The 20907-nt window shown below is 47.5% G+C and overlaps 1 protein-coding gene across 1 annotated transcript in view; it reads right to left on the bottom strand.

Moving 5' to 3' along the window:
• Positions 1-17902, bottom strand: part of LOC147646330 (maestro heat-like repeat-containing protein family member 7) — a 36439-nt gene extending 18537 nt beyond the window's left edge. The window contains exons 1-4 of the mRNA XM_086873586.1: positions 17811-17902; positions 17584-17721; positions 17191-17305; positions 16951-17018 (exon numbers count right to left, since the gene is read on the bottom strand). Of these exons, the coding sequence (XP_086729712.1) occupies positions 16951-17018; positions 17191-17305; positions 17584-17721; positions 17811-17881 (392 nt within the window). The 5' untranslated portion in view covers positions 17882-17902. The remainder of the gene's footprint in view (positions 1-16950; positions 17019-17190; positions 17306-17583; positions 17722-17810) is intronic.
• Positions 17903-20907: the final 3005 nt, after the last annotated feature.

Here is a 20907-nt window from a genome sequence, read left to right on the forward strand (position 1 = left end):
TCCAGAAAAATCCCACACAATTCCCACAATCTTCTCAAAACATTACAAAATTCCAGACATCTCAAAAAATCTCCACACATTTCCACAAAATCTAAGAAAATTCCCTCAAAATTCTTCAGGTCTCCACCAATTTCCACAAAATTCAAGAAAACTGCCACAAAATTCTTGAAAAGCTCCTCAAAATTCTAAAAAAATCCCACAAAATTCCCTAAACCTTCTCAAAACATTACAAAATCCCACAGACATCTCACAAAATGTCCGCAGATTTCCACAAAATCTAAGAAAATTGCCTCAAAATTCTTCAAGTCTCCTCCAAATTCCAAGAAATTCAAGAGAAATCCTCAAAATTCCAGGAAAATGTTACAAAATTCCTTCAATCTTCTCAAAACCCTACCAAACTCCAGCCACATCCCACAAAATGTCCACAAATGTCCACAAAATTCAAGAAAAATCCCACAAAATACTTCATGTCTCCTCAAAATTCCACAAACATCCCACAACACCCCACAAAATTGCAGAAAAATCTCACAAAATTCCACAAATTTACTCAAAACCCAACCATATTCCTGCAATATCCCACAAAATCTCCACAAATGTCCAGAAAATCTAAAAAAATTCCCCCGTAATTCTTCAAGTCTCCTCAAAATCCCACAAACATCCCACAAAGTCCCACAAAATCTCCTCAATATCCCACAAAATTCTAGAGGAATTCCACAAAATTCCAGCAACATCCCACAAAATTCCCTCAATCTTCTCAAAATCCAACCAAATTCCTGCAACATCTCACAAAATCTCCAACAATTTCCACAAGATCTAGGAAAAATCCCTCAAAATTCACTGAATTTCCTCAATATCCCACAAAATTCCAGAACCATCTCACAAAATCTCAACAAATTTCCACAGAATTCAAGAAAACTCCCACAAAATTCTTGAAAGCCCCTCAAAATTCCAGAAAAATCCCACACAATTCCCTAAATCTTCTCAAAACATTACAAAATTCCACAGACATCTCAAAAAATCTCAACAAATTTCCACAAAATCTACGAAAATTCCCTCAGAATTCTTCAGGTCTCCACCAAATACCAAACTATTCTGGAAAAGCCCCACACAATTCCTTAAATTTTCTCAAAACCCAGCCAAATTCCTGCAACATCTCACAAAATCTCCAACAATTTCCAAAAAAAACTAAGAAAAATCCCCCAAAATTCTTCAAGTCTCCTCAAAATCCCACAAACTTCCCACACAATTCCAGAAAAATCCCACAAAATTCTCTAAATTTTCTCAAAACCCTACCAGATTCCTGCAAGATGTCACAAAATCTCCACCAATTTCCACAAAATCTAGGAAAAGTCCCTCAAAATTCCTCAAGTCTCCTCCAAATCCCACAAAAATCCCACAAAATTCCAGAAACATCCCACAAAATCTCCTCAATATCACAGAAAATTCTAGAGAAAGTCCACAAAATTGCAGAAAAATGCCACAAAATTCCCTAAATCTTCTCCAAACATTACAAAATTCCAGAGACGTCTCACAAAATCTCCACCAATTTCCTCAAAATCTAGGAAAAATCCCTCAAAATTCTTCAAGTCTCCTCCAAATCCCACAAAATTCTGGAAAAGCCCCACACAATTCCCTAAATCTTCTCAAAACCCAACCAAATTCCTGCAACATCCCACAAAATCTACACGAATGTCCACAGAAATGCCAAAAAAATCCCCAAATTTCTTCAATATCCCACAAATTTCCAGAACCATCTCACAAAATCTCAACAAATTCCCACAAAATTCAAGAAAACTCTCACAAAATTCTTCAAGTCTCCTCAAAATCCCACAAACATCCCACAAAATCCCACAAAATCTCCTCAATATCCCACAAAATTCTACAGAAATTCCACAAAATTCCACGAAAATCCCACAAAATTCCATCCATCTTCTCAAAACCCAACCAGATTCCTGCAACATCTCACAAAATATCCACCAATTTCCAAAAAAATCTAGGAAAAATCCCATAAATTCTTCAACTCTCCACCAAATCCCACAAAAATCCCACAAAATTCCAGAAACATCCCACAAAATCTCCTCAATATCAAAGAAAATTATGGAAAAGCCCCACAGAATTACAGAAAAATGCCACAAACTTCCCTAAATCTTCTCAAAACATTACAAAATTCCAGAGACGTCCCACAAACTCTCCACCAATTTCCATATTATCTAAGAAAAATCCCTCAAAATTCTTCAAGTCTCCTCGAAATCCCACAAAATTCTGGAAAAGCCCCTCACAATTCCCTCAATCTTCTCAAATTTCTACCAAATTCCTGCAACATCTCACAAAATCTCCACAAATGTCCACAAAATTCAAGAAAAATCCCTCAAAAATCATTAAATTTCCGCAATATCCCACAAAATTCCATAACCATCTCACAAAATCTCAACAAATTTCCACAGAATTCAAGAAAACTCCCACAAAATTCTTGAAAGACTCTCAAAATTCCAGAAAAATCCCACACAATTCCCACAATCTTCTCAAAACATTACAAAATTCCAGACATCTCAAAAAATCTCCACACATTTCCACAAAATCTAAGAAAATTCCCTCAAAATTCTTCAGGTCTCCACCAATTTCCACAAAATTCAAGAAAACTGCCACAAAATTCTTGAAAAGCTCCTCAAAATTCTAAAAAAATCCCACAAAATTCCCTAAACCTTCTCAAAACATTACAAAATCCCACAGACATCTCACAAAATGTCCACAGATTTCCACAAAATCTAAGAAAATTGCCTCAAAATTCTTCAAGTCTCCTCCAAATTCCAAGAAATTCAAGAGAAATCCTCAAAATTCCAGGAAAATGTTACAAAATTCCTTCAATCTTCTCAAAACCCTACCAAACTCCAGCCACATCCCACAAAATGTCCACAAATGTCCACAAAATTCAAGAAAAATCCCACAAAATACTTCATGTCTCCTCAAAATTCCACAAACATCCCACAACACCCCACAAAATTGCAGAAAAATCTCACAAAATTCCACAAATTTACTCAAAACCCAACCATATTCCTGCAATATCCCACAAAATCTCCACAAATGTCCAGAAAATCTAAAAAAATTCCCCCGTAATTCTTCAAGTCTCCTCAAAATCCCACAAACATCCCACAAAGTCCCACAAAATCTCCTCAATATCCCACAAAATTCTAGAGGAATTCCACAAAATTCCAGCAACATCCCACAAAATTCCCTCAATCTTCTCAAAATCCAACCAAATTCCTGCAACATCTCACAAAATCTCCAACAATTTCCACAAGATCTAGGAAAAATCCCTCAAAATTCACTGAATTTCCTCAATATCCCACAAAATTCCAGAACCATCTCACAAAATCTCAACAAATTTCCACAGAATTCAAGAAAACTCCCACAAAATTCTTGAAAGCCCCTCAAAATTCCAGAAAAATCCCACACAATTCCCTAAATCTTCTCAAAACATTACAAAATTCCACAGACATCTCAAAAAATCTCAACAAATTTCCACAAAATCTACGAAAATTCCCTCAGAATTCTTCAGGTCTCCACCAAATACCAAACTATTCTGGAAAAGCCCCACACAATTCCTTAAATTTTCTCAAAACCCAGCCAAATTCCTGCAACATCTCACAAAATCTCCAACAATTTCCAAAAAAAACTAAGAAAAATCCCCCAAAATTCTTCAAGTCTCCTCAAAATCCCACAAACTTCCCACACAATTCCAGAAAAATCCCACAAAATTCTCTAAATTCTCTCAAAACCCTACCAGATTCCTGCAAGATGTCACAAAATCTCCACCAATTTCCACAAAATCTAGGAAAAGTCCCTCAAAATTCCTCAAGTCTCCTCCAAATCCCACAAAAATCCCACAAAATTCCAGAAACATCCCACAAAATCTCCTCAATATCACAGAAAATTCTAGAGAAAGTCCACAAAATTGCAGAAAAATGCCACAAAATTCCCTAAATCTTCTCCAAACATTACAAAATTCCAGAGACGTCTCACAAAATCTCCACCAATTTCCTCAAAATCTAGGAAAAATCCCTCAAAATTCTTCAAGTCTCCTCCAAATCCCACAAAATTCTGGAAAAGCCCCACACAATTCCCTAAATCTTCTCAAAACCCAACCAAATTCCTGCAACATCCCACAAAATCTACACGAATGTCCACAGAAATGCCAAAAAAATCCCCAAATTTCTTCAATATCCCACAAATTTCCAGAACCATCTCACAAAATCTCAACAAATTCCCACAAAATTCAAGAAAACTCTCACAAAATTCTTCAAGTCTCCTCAAAATCCCACAAACATCCCACAAAATCCCACAAAATCTCCTCAATATCCCACAAAATTCTACAGAAATTCCACAAAATTCCACGAAAATCCCACAAAATTCCATCCATCTTCTCAAAACCCAACCAGATTCCTGCAACATCTCACAAAATATCCACCAATTTCCAAAAAAATCTAGGAAAAATCCCATAAATTCTTCAACTCTCCACCAAATCCCACAAAAATCCCACAAAATTCCAGAAACATCCCACAAAATCTCCTCAATATCAAAGAAAATTATGGAAAAGCCCCACAGAATTACAGAAAAATGCCACAAACTTCCCTAAATCTTCTCAAAACATTACAAAATTCCAGAGACGTCCCACAAACTCTCCACCAATTTCCATATTATCTAAGAAAAATCCCTCAAAATTCTTCAAGTCTCCTCGAAATCCCACAAAATTCTGGAAAAGCCCCTCACAATTCCCTCAATCTTCTCAAATTTCTACCAAATTCCTGCAACATCTCACAAAATCTCCACAAATGTCCACAAAATTCAAGAAAAATCCCTCAAAAATCATTAAATTTCCGCAATATCCCACAAAATTCCATAACCATCTCACAAAATCTCAACAAATTTCCACAAAATTCAAGAAAACTCCCACAAAATTCTTGAAAGACTCTCAAAATTCCAGAAAAATCCCACACAATTCCCACAATCTTCTCAAAACATTACAAAATTCCAGACATCTCAAAAAATCTCCACACATTTCCACAAAATCTAAGAAAATTCCCTCAAAATTCTTCAGGTCTCCACCAATTTCCACAAAATTCAAGAAAACTGCCACAAAATTCTTGAAAAGCTCCTCAAAATTCTAAAAAAATCCCACAAAATTCCCTAAACCTTCTCAAAACATTACAAAATCCCACAGACATCTCACAAAATGTCCACAGATTTCCACAATCTAAGAAAATTGCCTCAAAATTCTTCAAGTCTCCTCCAAATTCCAAGAAATTCAAGAGAAATCCTCAAAATTCCAGGAAAATGTTACAAAATTCCTTCAATCTTCTCAAAACCCTACCAAACTCCAGCCACATCCCACAAAATGTCCACAAATGTCCACAAAATTCAAGAAAAATCCCACAAAATACTTCATGTCTCCTCAAAATTTCTACAAACATCCCACAACATCCCACAAAATTGCAGAAAAATCTCACAAAATTCCACAAATTTACTCAAAACCCAACCATATTCCTGCAATATCCCACAAAATCTCCACAAATGTCCAGAAAATCTAAAAAAATTCCCCCGTAATTCTTCAAGTCTCCTCAAAATCCCACAAACATCCCACAAAATCCCACAAAATCTCCTCAATATCCCACAAAATTCTAGAGAAATTCCACAAAATTCCAACAACATCCCACAAAATTCCCTGAATCTTCTCAAAACACAACCAAATTCCTGCAACATCTCACAAAATCTCCACCAATTTCCACAAAATCTAGGAAAAATCCCACAAAATTCTTCAAGTCTCCTCCAAACCCTAGAAAAATCACACAAAATTCCAGAAACATCCCACAAAATCTCCACAATATCACAGAAAATTCTAGAGAAATTCCACAAAATTGCAGAAAAATGCCACAAAATTCCCTCAATCTTCACCAAACATTACAAAATTCCAGAGACGTCTCACAAAACCTCCACCAATTTTCACATTATCAAAGAAAAATCCCACAAAATTTTGGGAAAAGCCCCACACAATTCCCTAAATCTTCTGAAAACCTTACCAAATTCCTGTAACATCCCACAAAATGTCCACGAATGCCCACATAATTCAAGAAAAATCCCACAAAATTAACTAAATTTCCTCAATATCCCACAAAATTCTATAACCATCTCACAAAATCTCAACAAATTTCCACAAAATTCAAGAAAACTCCCACAAAATTATTGACAAGCCCCTCAAAATTCTGGAAAATCCTCAAAAAATTCCCTAAATCTTCTCAAAACATTACAAAATTCCAAAGACATCTCACAAAATCCCCACAAATTTCCACCAAATCTAAGAAAATTTCCTCAAAATACTTCAAGTCTCCTCCAAATTCCAAGAAATTCAAGAGAAATCCTCAAAATTCCAGGAAAATGTTACAAAATTCCTTCAATCTTCTCAAAATCCTACCAAATTCCAGCAACATCCCACAAAATCTCCAACAATTTCCACAAAATCTAGGAAAAATCCCTCAAAATTCTTCAAGTCTCCTCAAAATTCCACAAACATCCAACAAACATCCCACAACATCTCCTCAATATCCCACAAAATTCTAGAGAATTTCCACAAAATTCCAGAAATATCCCACAAAATTTCCTCAATCTTCTCAAAACACAACCAAATTCCTGCATCATCCTACAAAATCTCCACAAATGTCCACAAAATTCAAGAAAAATCCCACAAAAATCACTAAATTTTTTCAATATCCCACAGAATTCCACAGACATCTCACAAAATCTCCACAAATGTCCCACAAAATCTAAGAAAATTCCCTCAAAATTCTTCAAGTCTCTTCCAAATTCCAAGAAATTCAAGAGAAATCCTCAAAATTCCAGGAAAATGCTACAAAATTCCTTGAATCTTCTGAAAACCTGACCAAACTCCAGCCACATCCCACAAAATGTCCACAAATTGCCACAAAATTCAAGAAAAATACCCCAAAATTCTTCAAGTCTCCTCAAAATCCCACAAACATCTCACAAAATCTCCTCAATATCCCACAAAATTCTGGAGAAATTCCACAAAATTCCAGGAAAATCCCACAAAATTCCCTCAATCTTCTCAAAACACAACCAAATTCCTGCACCATCTCACAAAATCTCCATCAATTTCCAAAAAAATCTAAGAAAAATCCCCAAAAATTCTTCATGTCTCGTACAAATCCCACAAAAATCCCACAAAATTCCAGAAACATCCCACAAAATCTCCTCAATATCGCAAAAAATTCTGGGAAAGCCCTACAAAATTGCATAAAATGCAACAAACTTCCCTAAATCTTCTCAAAACATTACAAAATTCAAGAGATGTCGCAATAAAATCTCCACAAATTTCCACGTTATCTAGGAAAAATCCCTCAAAATTCTTCAAGTCTCCTCCAAATCCCACAAAATTCTGGAAAAGCCCCACACAATTCCCTAAATCTTCTCAAAACCCTACCAAATTCCTGGCACATCCCACAAAATCTACACAAATGTCCACAAAATTCAAGAAGAATCCCTCAAAAATCACTAAATTTCCTCAATATCCCACGAAATTCCAGAATCATCGCACAAAATCTCAACAAATGTCCACAAAATTTAAGAAAAATCACACAAAATTTATGATAAGCACCTCAAATTTCCAGAGAAATCCCACAAAATTCCCTAAATCTTCTCAAAACCCAACCAAATTCCTGAAACATCCCACAAAATCTCAATTCACAGAAAATCTAAGAAAAAACCCTCAAAATTCTTCGTTACCTCAAAATCCCAGAAAATCTCACAAAAATCCCTAACTTTTTTCAAAACCCTACCAAACTCCAGCAACATCCTACAAAATGTCCTCAAATATAAAAAAAATTCATGAAAAATCCCACAAAATTCTCTAAATCTCATCAAAACCTTAACAAATTCCAGAAACATCCCACAAAATCTACACAAAGGTCCACAAAATTCCAGAAAAATCACACGAAATTCCCTAAATCTCAATTTCCCACAAAATTTCATTAAAATCCCACAAAATTCCCTAAATTGTCTCAAAACTCAAAACATTTAGCAAATGCCCCAATTTCTCATCTCCTATTGAATATTTTTGTTTTGGAGGCAAATTAAATTGAGATACATTAACTTTTAAAGATATCAATGCCATTGTTCTTTGCACTTCTCGAGCAATCTGTCGAGCTGTCCAGTCTGCTTTTCCATTTTCTTCACAAATTTTGGAGTTTCCTGATTGGTGTCCTTTGCAGTGAATAATTGCTACTTGTTCAGGTTTTTGTATTGCTTTTATCAATTGCAGGACTGCATCTTGATGTTTAATGTGTGTGCCTTGAGAAGACAGCAGTCTTCTTTCTTTCCGCAGCACTCATCCCCCTCATCCAGGGCTTTTGCAATCAGTCCATAGTCCATGATCCACAGGCAGCACCACCCTGTCATCCCAAGGAAGACTCGCAGCTCATGCACGTTCTGGGGTTCTGGAATAGCACAAATAGCTTGAATACAATTAGTACCCAGCTTACATTGCCCTGGTGAGATTTCACATCCCAGGGAAATCACAGTCTGCCAGGCAATTTGTGCCTTTTCTTTAGACTCCTTATATCCTCCCATTCCCAGCAGATTTCAAATTTCAATTGGTACCTTTATGCAGGTTGTTTTCTCTTCTGTAGCTATCAGTATATCATCAACATACTGTAACAGCAGGTATTGTTTTCTCAGTACTTGCCCGTTCTCGGTCCAAATCTCCAGCTCCTTCCCCAGCTGGCTTCCAAATAGGGTTGGACTGTTCTTGTATCCTTGTGGAAGTCGTGTCCAAGTGAGCTGAGTTTTCCTTCTATTTTCTGGATTTTCCCATTCAAAGACAAACAGTTTCCTGCTTTCTTTCTCAAGGGGTATGCAGAAAAAGGAATCTTTTAAATCAAGTACAGTAAACCATTTCTATTTCTCTTTTATAGATGTTAACAATGTGCAAGGATTAGCTACCACTGGGTAAATATCTTTAGTTGTTCCATTTATTGTTCTCAAATCCTGCACCAGTCCTTATTGGTCAACACAGAAATTTGGGCTCCAGTGTTAACTACAAAAGTAAAAAGTGGATGTATAGGACCCACTATTATGGAGAAACAGCTCAGACTATTCAGCCTAGTCTTCACAGAAGTATGGAGAACATAGTTTATTTCTATCTTTAGCACACTTTTATAGGGTTTTACAGGGTCCCCGGGCTAAGCAAGTTACTCTTGGTTAATCCACACAGGTTTACATTTTTTCTCTTATACACAAGGATATTGTTTTGCTTCATTCTCTCTGCTTCAGGAAAGTTTCAAGGACATGAGCCTTCAATATCACAACTTATACCAAAGGCTGGTTTGTGAAGACAGGCCTTTACTAAAATATCATGCCCACCTTCTGTTCAAATATTCTCTACACACTATTGCTGTAATCAGTATGTGTCCAGTTTTGTTATCTCTAGTGAGCATTTGAAATAAAAGCAACCTCTGCCTCTCTGCTCACCCAGGAGAGGCAGAGTTCCCAGTTTCCCTGATTCTGAGGCTCTTTGGGCTCCACTCCCAGAAGCTGAGAAGGAGACGGCTTTGGCTCACAGCCCAGAGCCTGTGGAGCTGTGCTGGGTTATCCAATGGGGCATTCCATACAATGAACTTGGGACAGTGCCAATTAGAAACAACTTCACTCAACTTTGAAGTGAGAAGCCATCTATTACCTTGCTGGGGACCCCCTTCTTTATCTCCAGTGACCACCAATACTGGCAGTGAGAGATTTCTTTTCTCTTGTCTGGGTTTTCCTTAAGAGAACCAATGCATCTAACACCTTTGCTTTCTCTGATTTTTCTTCTGCCATTTTTACAGGTCCATCATTTCTACTGGAATGAATTAGCTCTTTTGGAGGGTAAATTTGATTCAGGAGAGGGGTTTCCCTCTCTTCTGTTTCTTTTAGCGAGTCAGCATTTTTGAATTTTCATCCTGGAGGGCTGCTCGCAACAGATTGATCTTACTCTTTTCTTCATTGAATTGTTTTTGCAAAATTTCAACTAGGTTTTAGAAGGAGTCTATTCTAGTTCTTTCCTCACTTCTTTGCTTAAAGCCAGTTTTTGGAGCTGCTGTAAAACAAGCTCCCAAAACTGAGCAGAGTAGAGTTTGATTTTTGCCCAGTTTAAATTTTTTTTCATCTTGTAAAGAACACACTCTATCAATCACATTTTCCAAATTAAACCAGGAACTAAGCGCCCACTTTTCCCCTCCCGGAGAAAGTCTGGCATTGTGTTTTGCTAACAGAGCATAAAATGCAGCTTTAACTTCTGCACTGCCCTTTTCAGTCATTTTTACAAAGGGAAAACCACTACAGGGAGGTATAAACTTCAATTATACACACACACACACACACACACACACACACACACACACTGCTTTTTGCTTCCCTGTGTGGGTAAAAAGACCAAATCTGCTTGGGAGGCACTCTTTCAGTTTAAAATTCTGATTGTCTCTTTGCTACACCAAGCACTCAAAATTCACACACACAACAACAACAAAAACATTCCCACCCTTTTGCACTAAGAGATCTTTTGTGAAATTCTGCAGACAGAGCCCTCAAGTGAGTGTGGGGTGCTTTTCACCTCGGCGTGTGCAGTTTGTGGGAAATTCGAGTTGCCCCCCTTGCTTTCTAGACACCGCTCACTCTCTTGGGAGTGTCGGGCTGGGTGCGGCTGGAGCAAAACATCTTTCCCCTAATACAGACTGCACAACAAACCTGCAGCCCCTTCTGTCTGTCAGAAATCCTGCCCGTGACTCCAGTTTAAATGTCACGATTCGCTAACGCCAGTGGGAGTCGCGAGAAGTTTGTTTGATCTCAGAGGGCAAAACGGACACAAGGGATTTCAGTTTAAATCACAACAGCAATAATGTACATTTATTTTAGTGATAACAAGGATTATGTGATAGAGGAGGGGGGGAGAGAGAGAGAGAGAGGAGAAAGAAAACAAAGTAAAGAAAGAGAGAGGTTATAGCTACCAACAGGTGAGACAGTGTCACAGGGGTCTTTTTCCATGGGGAGATCTCACCAAAATCAATTCAGCCTTATGTAATTCTTCCCCTAAGTGACCTTGTTTCCAATGTGCTAATAAGCACCCCAAAGAAGAAGTACCTGCTATGAGAGCATTGCTGCCCAAAACCCCTTTAAGCTTCTCCATGTCACAACTACAATACACCACAAATGCCGAACCTGCAACGCTTTCGCAGTCGTCTGACAGACGGCGCCCAGGCAATCCCAACAGGAATTCCTTTAGCCCAACCAAGCGCAGCTTTTGCTGCGTCTTATTGGCAGGCACCCAAACCAAAGTGAAAGCACCTTACCTCTTCTCCTGGGGACGCTGTGAGCAGCGCAGACGGTCGCGGCCGATGGGCTCCCCGAGAATCCCTCGGTGCCGGCTGGAGCAGGATCGGGTCGCGAGCTCGCTCAGCAGCACTCACAAGGTCCCATCTGGGTCACCAAAATGTTAGAGTTCAGGAACACACATCATCACACAATGATTATATGCAGGTGCTTTATTGAAGAGCTCTGGGTGTCAGGGGTACACAGACCCAAATCTGACCCGATTTGTTTTTGAGTTGAACATGTTTTATACTCTATCGTTATACAACTTAGATATTAATTATTAAACTTACATTGTTCTATTGTATGCATTGTTTTTACCCAAGCATGGATTTCTCGTGATCCCACCTCAGCCCCCTAACATTGTTCCTCATGTTCTTTAAACAATAATTATATCTAATCACATCTAACAATTCTATCATTTATCATATATTGATTACACAGGTGCAGTTTCACATGATCTTTAGCGAGCACAAGGCCTAACATTTCCAGGGCCTACTTTTCCCAGGGCTTGTCAAGCCTAACTTTCTTTCTGAGTTCCCGAATTTCCTAAGATTTTAAAGCATCTTACGATCACCTCCAGACACAAAGAGTCTTGCCTGAACAGTCAGAGAGCTACATCTATTTTTAATTTTAATTTTTATCAATTTTTCCAGAGCCTGCTGGCTGTGTTCAATGTTTTCTCCCTATTTCCTCCCTAGTGCACATTCTCCAGAAACTCTGCTTTTACATCCTTTTGCATTGATTAAAGTTACCTGCAATGACGAGTCAATCCAAACCCTGGGAAAACTTGAACATAAATGTGTACCTAGGCAAAATATTTACCTCCCACATCTGAAGCCATGAGCTGCCAAGTACTGTCCCCACTGTCATACCCTGTCCCCTGGAGCTCTGCTGATGCCATTTCAAAAGGGTTGCCAATGAAAACAAGTTTGAATACTTTCGTAGTTTCCACATTGGCATTCAAATCCTTGACTAGAAAAATCACAAGTCAAGATTTCTAGGATTCTTCCATACCAAAGCTGTCATTCTCACCCTGGATTTTAGAGTGTCTGAACAGTCAGACAAGGTTTTAGTTTTAGACTCTACAAAGTCCCTGCTGTTCGGCGATCCCATTCCATCAGCATATAGTCCTGATGATTCCTTTAGGCAGGAGCAGCAAAGGCAAGAATGAGCCAAACAAGCTGTTCCTGTGTTCTCATGTCCTGCACAGCAGTAACTGGGAATTCAAGAATGGATTCAGGAGGCAATGGGTGCACAGGGAGCCACCAAGACTTTGGGATGCTGAAATGGACCAGCCTGGTGCCTGTGCCCGGGCTGCATCGCGCTGAGCTCCAACTGGACAATCTAACAATGGTTGAATGGACACACCATGGGCCACTGGAGACTCCTACTCCTAGTTCTGTGAGCTACACTATTCACCTGTCATTCACCAGATGATTTTTTCATCTCTGCTTGAAATCTAGGAGAGGAAAAGGTTAACATGGAAAAGTGTTCTCCCAATTCTAGTGACACCTGTGCCTGCACACCACCTGTGCCCATTGCAGGGTGCTTGGAGACTGGATGATGTTGATGATACTTTGCAACACCAAGTGCTCAGGGATTCTGGGATTGCCCAAGTGGAGAGCAAAACTGAGCCGTGTAAGTCCCTGCTTTTTTTCAGTGCATCCTGCTTCTTCCTTTGTTCCAAGCAAGTCCAGGATTTGGTTTCATGTGTCTTTAAGGTGCCTGGACAGAACAGAAGGAGGGCAGCTGCAGCAAAGGGCTCCTGCCCCATCAGACTCTCTCTCTCTCTCTCTCTCTCTTTCTCAGGATGGTGCCAATGCCTCTGCCTTGGGACACCTGAGTGTGGAAGGCGAGCTCGCCCTCAAGCACGGCCATCCAAGTCAGTCACAGGCACAGGCTGCAGCTGAAGCTGGCAAGTGTTGCTGTGAGGCTGCAAGTGAAGAGAAAGCCATTGTGGCCAACTCTGCTGAAGCCTTTTGCCAAAGCAAAGGCAATTGTGCCCACAGCCTCCCCCTGTTTAGGACCCGGCTGCTGCGGACGCCTCAGTGCGCAGGTGCCGACGTTGGGGCTGCTGCTGTTCCTGGGCACACTCTGCTGCTGTTTCTGTGGGCTCCAGAGCCGCTTGGGCAGCAGCCACTGGGCAGCCCTGCCGGAGGAGACATCGCCACCCTCCCCATGGTGACAGCAGCTCTGTGGGCCCTGAGCTCTGTGTCAGGGGGGCCTCGGTCACAGCAGCGTGGCCTGGGCAGCCGCGAGGGCCCGGGCTGGCCACCAGCCCTGCCTCTGCCCACTGCCCCTTCCTGGAGGCACCCAGTGGCCATGGCCTGGCAGCACCCCCTGCCCTCCATGTCCCCAGCTAGTTCAGCCTGGGCACCTTGGGCTGTCCCCACCCTCCCGCTGGGGTGGTGTCCCAGCCTCCAGGCCTTCTGCTGCAGGCCTGGGGGACATTTTGGGGAAGCACCAGAGCAGCTGGGTGTCAGGGACCAGGCAGCTGCATGGGGGCTGCTTATGGCCTCTGACACCCAATTCCTCAGGGCTTCCCACCACCCCGGCTCCTCCAGGGCCTTCTGTCCCCTTGGAACCTCCTGCCACCCACTCCCTCACACATCCCCCTCGTGCCTTCCCACTGCCTTGTCCCGTCTGGGCCTCCGCAGCCCCTCATCCCTTCACGGCCTCCCAGCACCCCGTGCCCTCAGGGGCTCCCCCAGCCTGGCCCGGCAGCAGCGCCGCAGCCCCACAGGAGCTCCAGCAGCTCCTCAGCCATCACGGCAGCAACACACGGGCAGCAGGACACAGATGGCGCTTCCTGCCTGCCACAGGGCTTGTGGCTTCAGCATAACCACCAAAGGCCAAGGGGCTTCTGGCCATTTCCCCTGCACCACTGCACGCCCCGGCAGGTTGCTGAACACAAGAACCCTTTTGCCTCTCTTCCCCTATGCCCCGCACACCCTGGGCAGCAAAAGAAAGGTCTTGGGACTCTTGTGGTTTATAACATATCCTATATTATTTACATACTAGATGGAAACGAAACGAAGAAAAGAACAATCTCTATGAAACAAAAAATAACAGATGGCCCATGTGGCCCCAGAAGACAGAGCCTCTCAGCCCTAACATATCCTATATTATTTACATAGTAAAAAGAAGAGAAAAAAGGAAAATAACAACCCTTATGAAATAAAAAATCCTGGCTGGCCCATGTGGCCCCAGAAGACAGAGCCTCTCAGGTCAGCGCTGAGCACACCTCCAGCAGCGCAGCCAGCCCAGGCCCGACAGACGAGGCCGTGTCCTCCATGCCCTGAGGATTTGATCTTGCATCCTCTGCAGGATGGAATATCGGGCACTCTGGATGGCCCGGAGGACATACAGCGTCTCAAGTGCCAGGTCTGACACGGCACCGCTTCTGTCCTCCGTCAGGCGTTCGAGGGCTGCAAGAGAGACAAACAGAGCCACGGTCAGACCCCAGAGCTGTGGGGGCCCAGCAAGAGCCCCCTGCCAGGGCCATGCCAGCCGGCTCTTGCCTTGGCCAGGAGGGAGCAGGGACCAAGGGGGTCAGCCCGAAGCTGCTGGCCACAAATGCCCCACGTGGCCCTGAAATCTCACTGTGCTCTGCCCACGCCGCCCCTCATCGGGACAGGGAGCAGAGCCCTCCACAGCCTGGCCAGGGCTTGCAGCTGCCCCCGACAGCCAACACTGTCAGCCTGCTGCCGTGGCTCACCTCTGCACAAGACCTGGAGCTCTGCGTGCTGCCCCCTCAGCTGCTCCCCGGCCATCCCTGAGAACACAGAGCCTGTCAGGGTCCCAGCAGCACAGCTCCCTGCCAGCGGCGCTGCCAGCCCTGTGGCCACACGGCCTCCTGCCCCGGCAGGGCTCAGCCCGGGCCCTTGCCGCATCCTGACCCAGCCCAAGGGCACGGCTGCCAGAGGCCGGCAGCAGCAGCCCCGAGGGCAGCCGGGGCTCCAGGGCGCCGCGCCCGGGTGCCGCTGCCGGGGCAGCAGCCGGGGCTGGGGCCGAGCTGCGGCGGGGCGGGGAGGGAGCCCGGGCTCGGGACTCACCGATGACCCTGATGGCCGCCGCTCGCAGGGTCTCCTGTGGGTCCTGCAGGTACTGCAGGGCCCGGCGCAGGTGCTCGGCCAAGGGGATCCTGTGGTCGGCCAGCTGGAGAGAGCGGCAGGAGGGAAGGGTTGGCGCGGGCTCTGCCCCTCGGCCGGGCGCTGCTGCCTGCGGCCAGCCCCGGCCTCCCGTGCCCGGCCAGCCCTGAGGCCCGGCCAGCAGCCGCTGGCGCCGGGCTCTGGAGGGGGCAGAGGGCCGGCTGCTGCCCGGGGAGCCGCGGTGCCGGCCCGGCCCGCAGCCCCGCTGGGCCGGGGCTCCATCGGCACCCGGCTCGGGGCCACAAGGGGCTGGAGAAGAAGCCGTGCGGCCCCCGGGAGCAGCAGTGGGCAGAGGCACAGCTGCCAGCCCCACACACTGAGCACCGGGGCCAGGGGGCTTCTCTAGCCTGAGGCTGGGACTTCCAGGCTGTCCTTACCACGAGCCTGGCAAACTTCCACAGCTTCTCCTTCCTGACAGCCAGAGAGGTCTGGCCTCTTCAGGAAGTGAGCCGCGCGAAGGAGCGTTGTCCGAGAGGCCTGGGGAGCAGCAGAGAGCCGCAAATGGCCCCACAAGGCAGGGCACAGGAGTGTCCCAGTGCCAAGGGCTGGAGGAGGCTGCAGCCTGCAAGCCTGCGTCAGGGCAGGAGGCAGCTGAGCCCCCTGCCAAGGCGCAGCAGCAGCTTAGGTGTCTTCACCTCTGCCACATGCCGATTCTCATCTTGGCAGTGGAAAAAGAGTGGGAGCAGGCTCTGGTACACTCGTTCCTTCAGGGGCTTTCTTCCTTCTTCTTCTGCCGAAGACATCACTCTTCGAAGGAGAGACATGGAGAGCAGCTGCACCTGGCTATGGGGCTGTATGAAAGGAAGGAAGGAAAAATTACCTCATCATTGGCTTCTTGTGGCCCACATTGGCGCAGGCCTGCAAATGCACAGGGCACAAAGTGTCCGGGCAGCAGGCAGTGGCTGTGGCTGGGGCACAGAGCCTTACATTGTCCAGGAGTTTCAGGAGCGGCTCAGCCAGCTGCAGGGCCCTGCGCCAGGATATTGGGGTGTCTTCATCCAGGAAAATATAGCTCAGGAGAGCAATGCTCATCCTGGCCACGTCACTGTCCAAGTCCCACAGGAGGTGCACTAGTCTTCCTGTCAGGCTCTGAATTCTTTCGGCCTGTGCAGAACACAAGGGTGTGAAAGCCCGGGCAGCTGCCGCAGGGCCCAGAGGCCAAAGGGCTGTCCCAAAGCACTCGGGCAGCTGAAGCAGGAGGCAGGAGAGCTGGGAGGAGCTGCCTCAGTGCCCAAGGCAAAGGCCAGCCAAGGCCAAGGGACAGCATTGCCCAGCCTCATGCTGCCCACACGGCTTCGGCTGCTGCCCCCTTCTCACCATGGAGGGATGGTCCTTTAGCAGGAGGAGAGCCCTGAGAACCTGGTGATGCATCTCTGTGGAGTTGTACCACAGGTACTTATACAAGATATCCATTAGGCTGTCACCACAGTCACTCAAGTCCAGGCAATCTAGGAGCTGAAAGGCACAGGGCAGTGAGAGGGGAGCTGGCCGGCAGGAGCCTGGAAGTGCGCAGGGCTGGGCCCAGGCAGCAGCACAGGGTGCGAGTGCCGTCCCAGGCAGCTGTGGCTATGCCAGGGGACAGGGCTGGCAGGGAGCTGAGCGAGGTAGTGCTGGCCATCAGGCTCACCTCCACAAGGAATGCCATGGCAGAGACATCCCAGTGTGGCAACGGTTTGCTGAGCACCTCAAGCAGGTAGCTTAAGATGCTTTTGCACAAGCGGATGGATGCACGGCGCATTACCCTGGAAGGCAGAAAATGGCAGAAAGAGTCTCAGCAAGGGTGTGAAAAACCTTTCCCAGAACTGATGGACACAGTTGTCATATTGCCCCAGCACTCTGTGAGGGGATGTGGGCCCGTGAGATGTGCCTGCTCCTGGGCACCCTCCTCTCACAGCCTTTTGCAGTCTCCTTGGCCATCCCTCGCTGACGAGGCCCTCAGGCCCATGGCCACGGGGACTGTGGGGGGGCATCCCGGGCAGGGGGCACAAATGTCAGAGGCAGTGGGGAGAAGGGGGCTCACCTGGCCAGCAGACCCACGGCATAGTGGTGGGTGTCAGCACAGAGCAGCGTGTCCCAGCCACGCTTGCGTTCCATTGCCACCACCACATGCTCCAAGTGGAGACTGCAGAGCAGGGCCTTCAGGGTCTGCACTGCAAACCTGTGTGCACAGCAAAGCCCAGGTGACGCTGGGAGCGCTGGCTCTGAGGCTGGGGAAGTGGCAGGGACAGGGGGAGTGGCATGGAGCACCTGTTGGGGCTGGTGGAGAGGCCGTGTTGCTCCTGGCATTCCTTCCAGAATGTATGGACGTCCTCTGTCATATACAAAGTACTGAAGTACGTTTGGAAGAGCAGATGCACAAAGAGGCGGGGGAAATAGACTGTGAGGATCTGTGGGCAACAGGGCCCCTGGAGGATCTTCCACATCACCAGAGTTGCCTGCAGAGGACAAAGCAGCCCGAGACAGCGCTCAGTGCCGGGGCGTCCGTGTGGCGGGGCCTGAGCGTGGCAGGGAGAGGCCGGGGCAGGCGCAGGGGGAGCAGCGGGCCTGGTGGCCCTGAAGCTGCCCCTAGGCCAGGTTTGTGGCCAGTGCCTGAAGCAGGGAGATGCAGTGGGGGAAGGAGGCAACAGAGCTGCTGGAGAGGCGGCCGGCCTTGCGGTGAGCAAAGGCCAGCTCCAGAAACTCACAGTCAGGGAAAAGACAGCCGTCTTGTCCCCATCAGAGGTGCCCAGGTTTTTCTGCGGCCAGCTCCCCACCACATTGATGAGGAGCGGTGTCACTTCCTCTGAAATCCAGGGCGAGAGCAAGATGGTCGTCCACATGGCCATAGCAGCTCTGCGGGGTCAGACACAGCACCGTGGGCTGGGCAGCAGCGGGGAGCTGAGCTGGCCGCCAGCTCTGCCTGTGCCCACTGGCCCTGAGCGGCAGCAGCAGCCAGGCAGCCCAGCCCTGTGGGGACAGGCCCCTGAGGGGCAGGCTGGCAGCACGGCAGCAGGCTCGGGGGCCGACTTTGTAGCAGGGCTGGCAAAGGGAGCAGCCAGAGGGCCCTGCAAGTCTGTGTTGCTCACAGCCCTGGGCCGGGCTGTACAGGGTGATGGGCTGGGGAGCCCTGAGGCCTTGGGGCAGCTGGGCCCCATACCTGTCACACGTTGGGGCCACCCGCAGGAGAGTGATGGCCACATCATCGGGCTCTGCCTCGGCCACTTGCATCAGGGCCCAGTCCATCCTGTGCTCAGCAGCCTCATTGGCCATGAGCCACTGGTGGATGTACCTCACCACGCCGGGCACCTGGAGAAGGCACAGGGAGACTTGGAATGCTAGCAGAGGGAGTCAGCAATGTGCCCAGCTTCTTCCCCAGACAAGTGCTTCTCTTCCAGCACGCTGCCATGGCCTCAAAAGCTTCAAGTGAGCAGCAGGCGTGGCTTGGGAAAGCCAAGCAATTGCTGGAGGATCAAAGGCTGGCCACAGGCTGCTTACTTGCTCTGGATTGAAAAGAGCCGTCTCTACAAGCAGATCCAGCTGGGCAGCGCTGCTCTGTTCTACCAAGACCTCTGAGGATGCTTTGACCTCAGTGTCCATAGGTCTGGTGTCTTCCTTGCCAATTCTCTTGATGTATTGGTAAAGAAACTGTAGGAGAAGGGCAGGAAGGCAGGGAAGTTGCATGGAGTGCTCCAAGTGCGGTGCTGGGCTGAGCAGTGCCAGCAGGCCCAGCGCAGGTGGGGATGGCTGCAGGTACCTGCGCTGCTCTGCGGAAGCGGCCACGGGCGGTGTCCTGCTCTTGTGTGCCGTCCATGGCTGCATCTGGCAAAGAGCAGCCAGAGCTGAGGGGCTGCGGGAGAGGCCGGAGAGCACAGCCCAGCCCTGCGTTCCCCAGGCAGGGACAGTCCCGGGATGCCCCAGGGGATGCAGCACGGCCACTGCTGCGGGGGCAGCCCCAGCCCCTTTTTTGTGCTGTCCATGGGTGTGTGTCCACAGGACAGTGTGGGATGGGATGAGATGGGATGCAATGGGATGGGATGGGGCCAAGATGGCCACAGGCACCAGCCCTGTGGCCCAGCTCTGCCACTCACCCTCCTCCAGCGGCTGCAACTGCTGCACCTCTTCGGTCTCTGGTGCTGGGGCAGCTCCAGGGCCTTCTTCCTCGACCTCCTCCTCCTCATCCACCCAGGTCAGCTTGGGCACTCTTGGGGGTCACTGCTCCATATCTTCTTTCGTACTCTCCCATCCTTTCCATAGGAACAGCACCAGGGGATGGGATGGCATGGCATGTAATGGGATGGGGCCAAGCTGGCAACAGGCACTAGCCCTAAGGCCGAGCTCTGCAACTCACTCTCCTGTGGTGCCTGGAACTCCTGCACCTCTCCAGACTCCTGTGCCAGGACAGCTCCACGGCCGCCTTCTTCCTCCTCCGCAAGCCAGGCCAACTTGGGCACTCTTGGGGGTCGCTGCTCCATGGCAGTGACTGGATTTATGGCTACTTTCAGGAGAGATGGCTCGGAAAAGCTCGGAGTCAGCAAGTCCTGCAGTCGTGCCTCGAAGGCACCTGCAAGACTCAAGTCCTGGCAAGACTGCAAGACAGCGAGTCCTGCACTTGGGTCTTGAGGGCTCCTGCCACAAGGACAGGAGGCTCCTCGACAGGGATTGTGGTCTGGTCTCAAGGGCAGAGACTGCAGGGATTTTAGATGCCTCAGAGAGGAACCTCTGTGCATGAATGAAATGTTGCAGGTCCTGACACCGCTCCGGGTGCTCCAGCACCATCACGATGGCGTTGGGGAGCTCAAACCACTCCAGCAGCTGCACCACACCGGGGAAGCCTGTGGACACCTTGTCCAGCAGCACTATCTCCAGAGGTGTGCTGGTGCCGTCGGGCTGCGGGAGGAGCACGGTGCCGTCAGTGGGGCTGAGGCCGTGCCAGGGCTTGGGAAGCTCTCAGCCAGCCCGGGATGCTCTGCACCCTCCACTGGCCCCATTCCCGCTCTCCCTCCATGTGTCCTAGCGGCTCCCACCCTTCCAGGCCCCAGCTCATCCCCGCCTGGCACTCCCCAGCTTCTGCCGCTGGCCCCGCTCACTCACCAGCTCGCCCCATTGCCGGACGCGGTTCCGTGGCACCTTTTTGATGGCCACCTGCAAGCCAAAAGGAACAGCGGATTCAGGTCGCCGCCCACCACATCCAGCTCCATCCTACTCCTCTGCTCCCTCCTCCTCGTCTGCCCTCTCCTCCTCCTCGGCCCACCACCGGCCCCACTGCTCACCGGGAGTTCGTCCGAGAGCCTCGTGGCCGTGAAAACTCTGCCGAAGCCACCGCGGCCCAGCAGCGAGTCGATCCTGTAGTGCTGCTGCAGGGCCT

This window comes from Cyanistes caeruleus, unplaced genomic scaffold (genome assembly GCF_971803275.1).
Source record: "Cyanistes caeruleus unplaced genomic scaffold, bCyaCae1.hap1.1 HAP1_SCAFFOLD_101, whole genome shotgun sequence".
NCBI classification, from domain to species: domain Eukaryota; kingdom Metazoa; phylum Chordata; class Aves; order Passeriformes; family Paridae; genus Cyanistes; species Cyanistes caeruleus.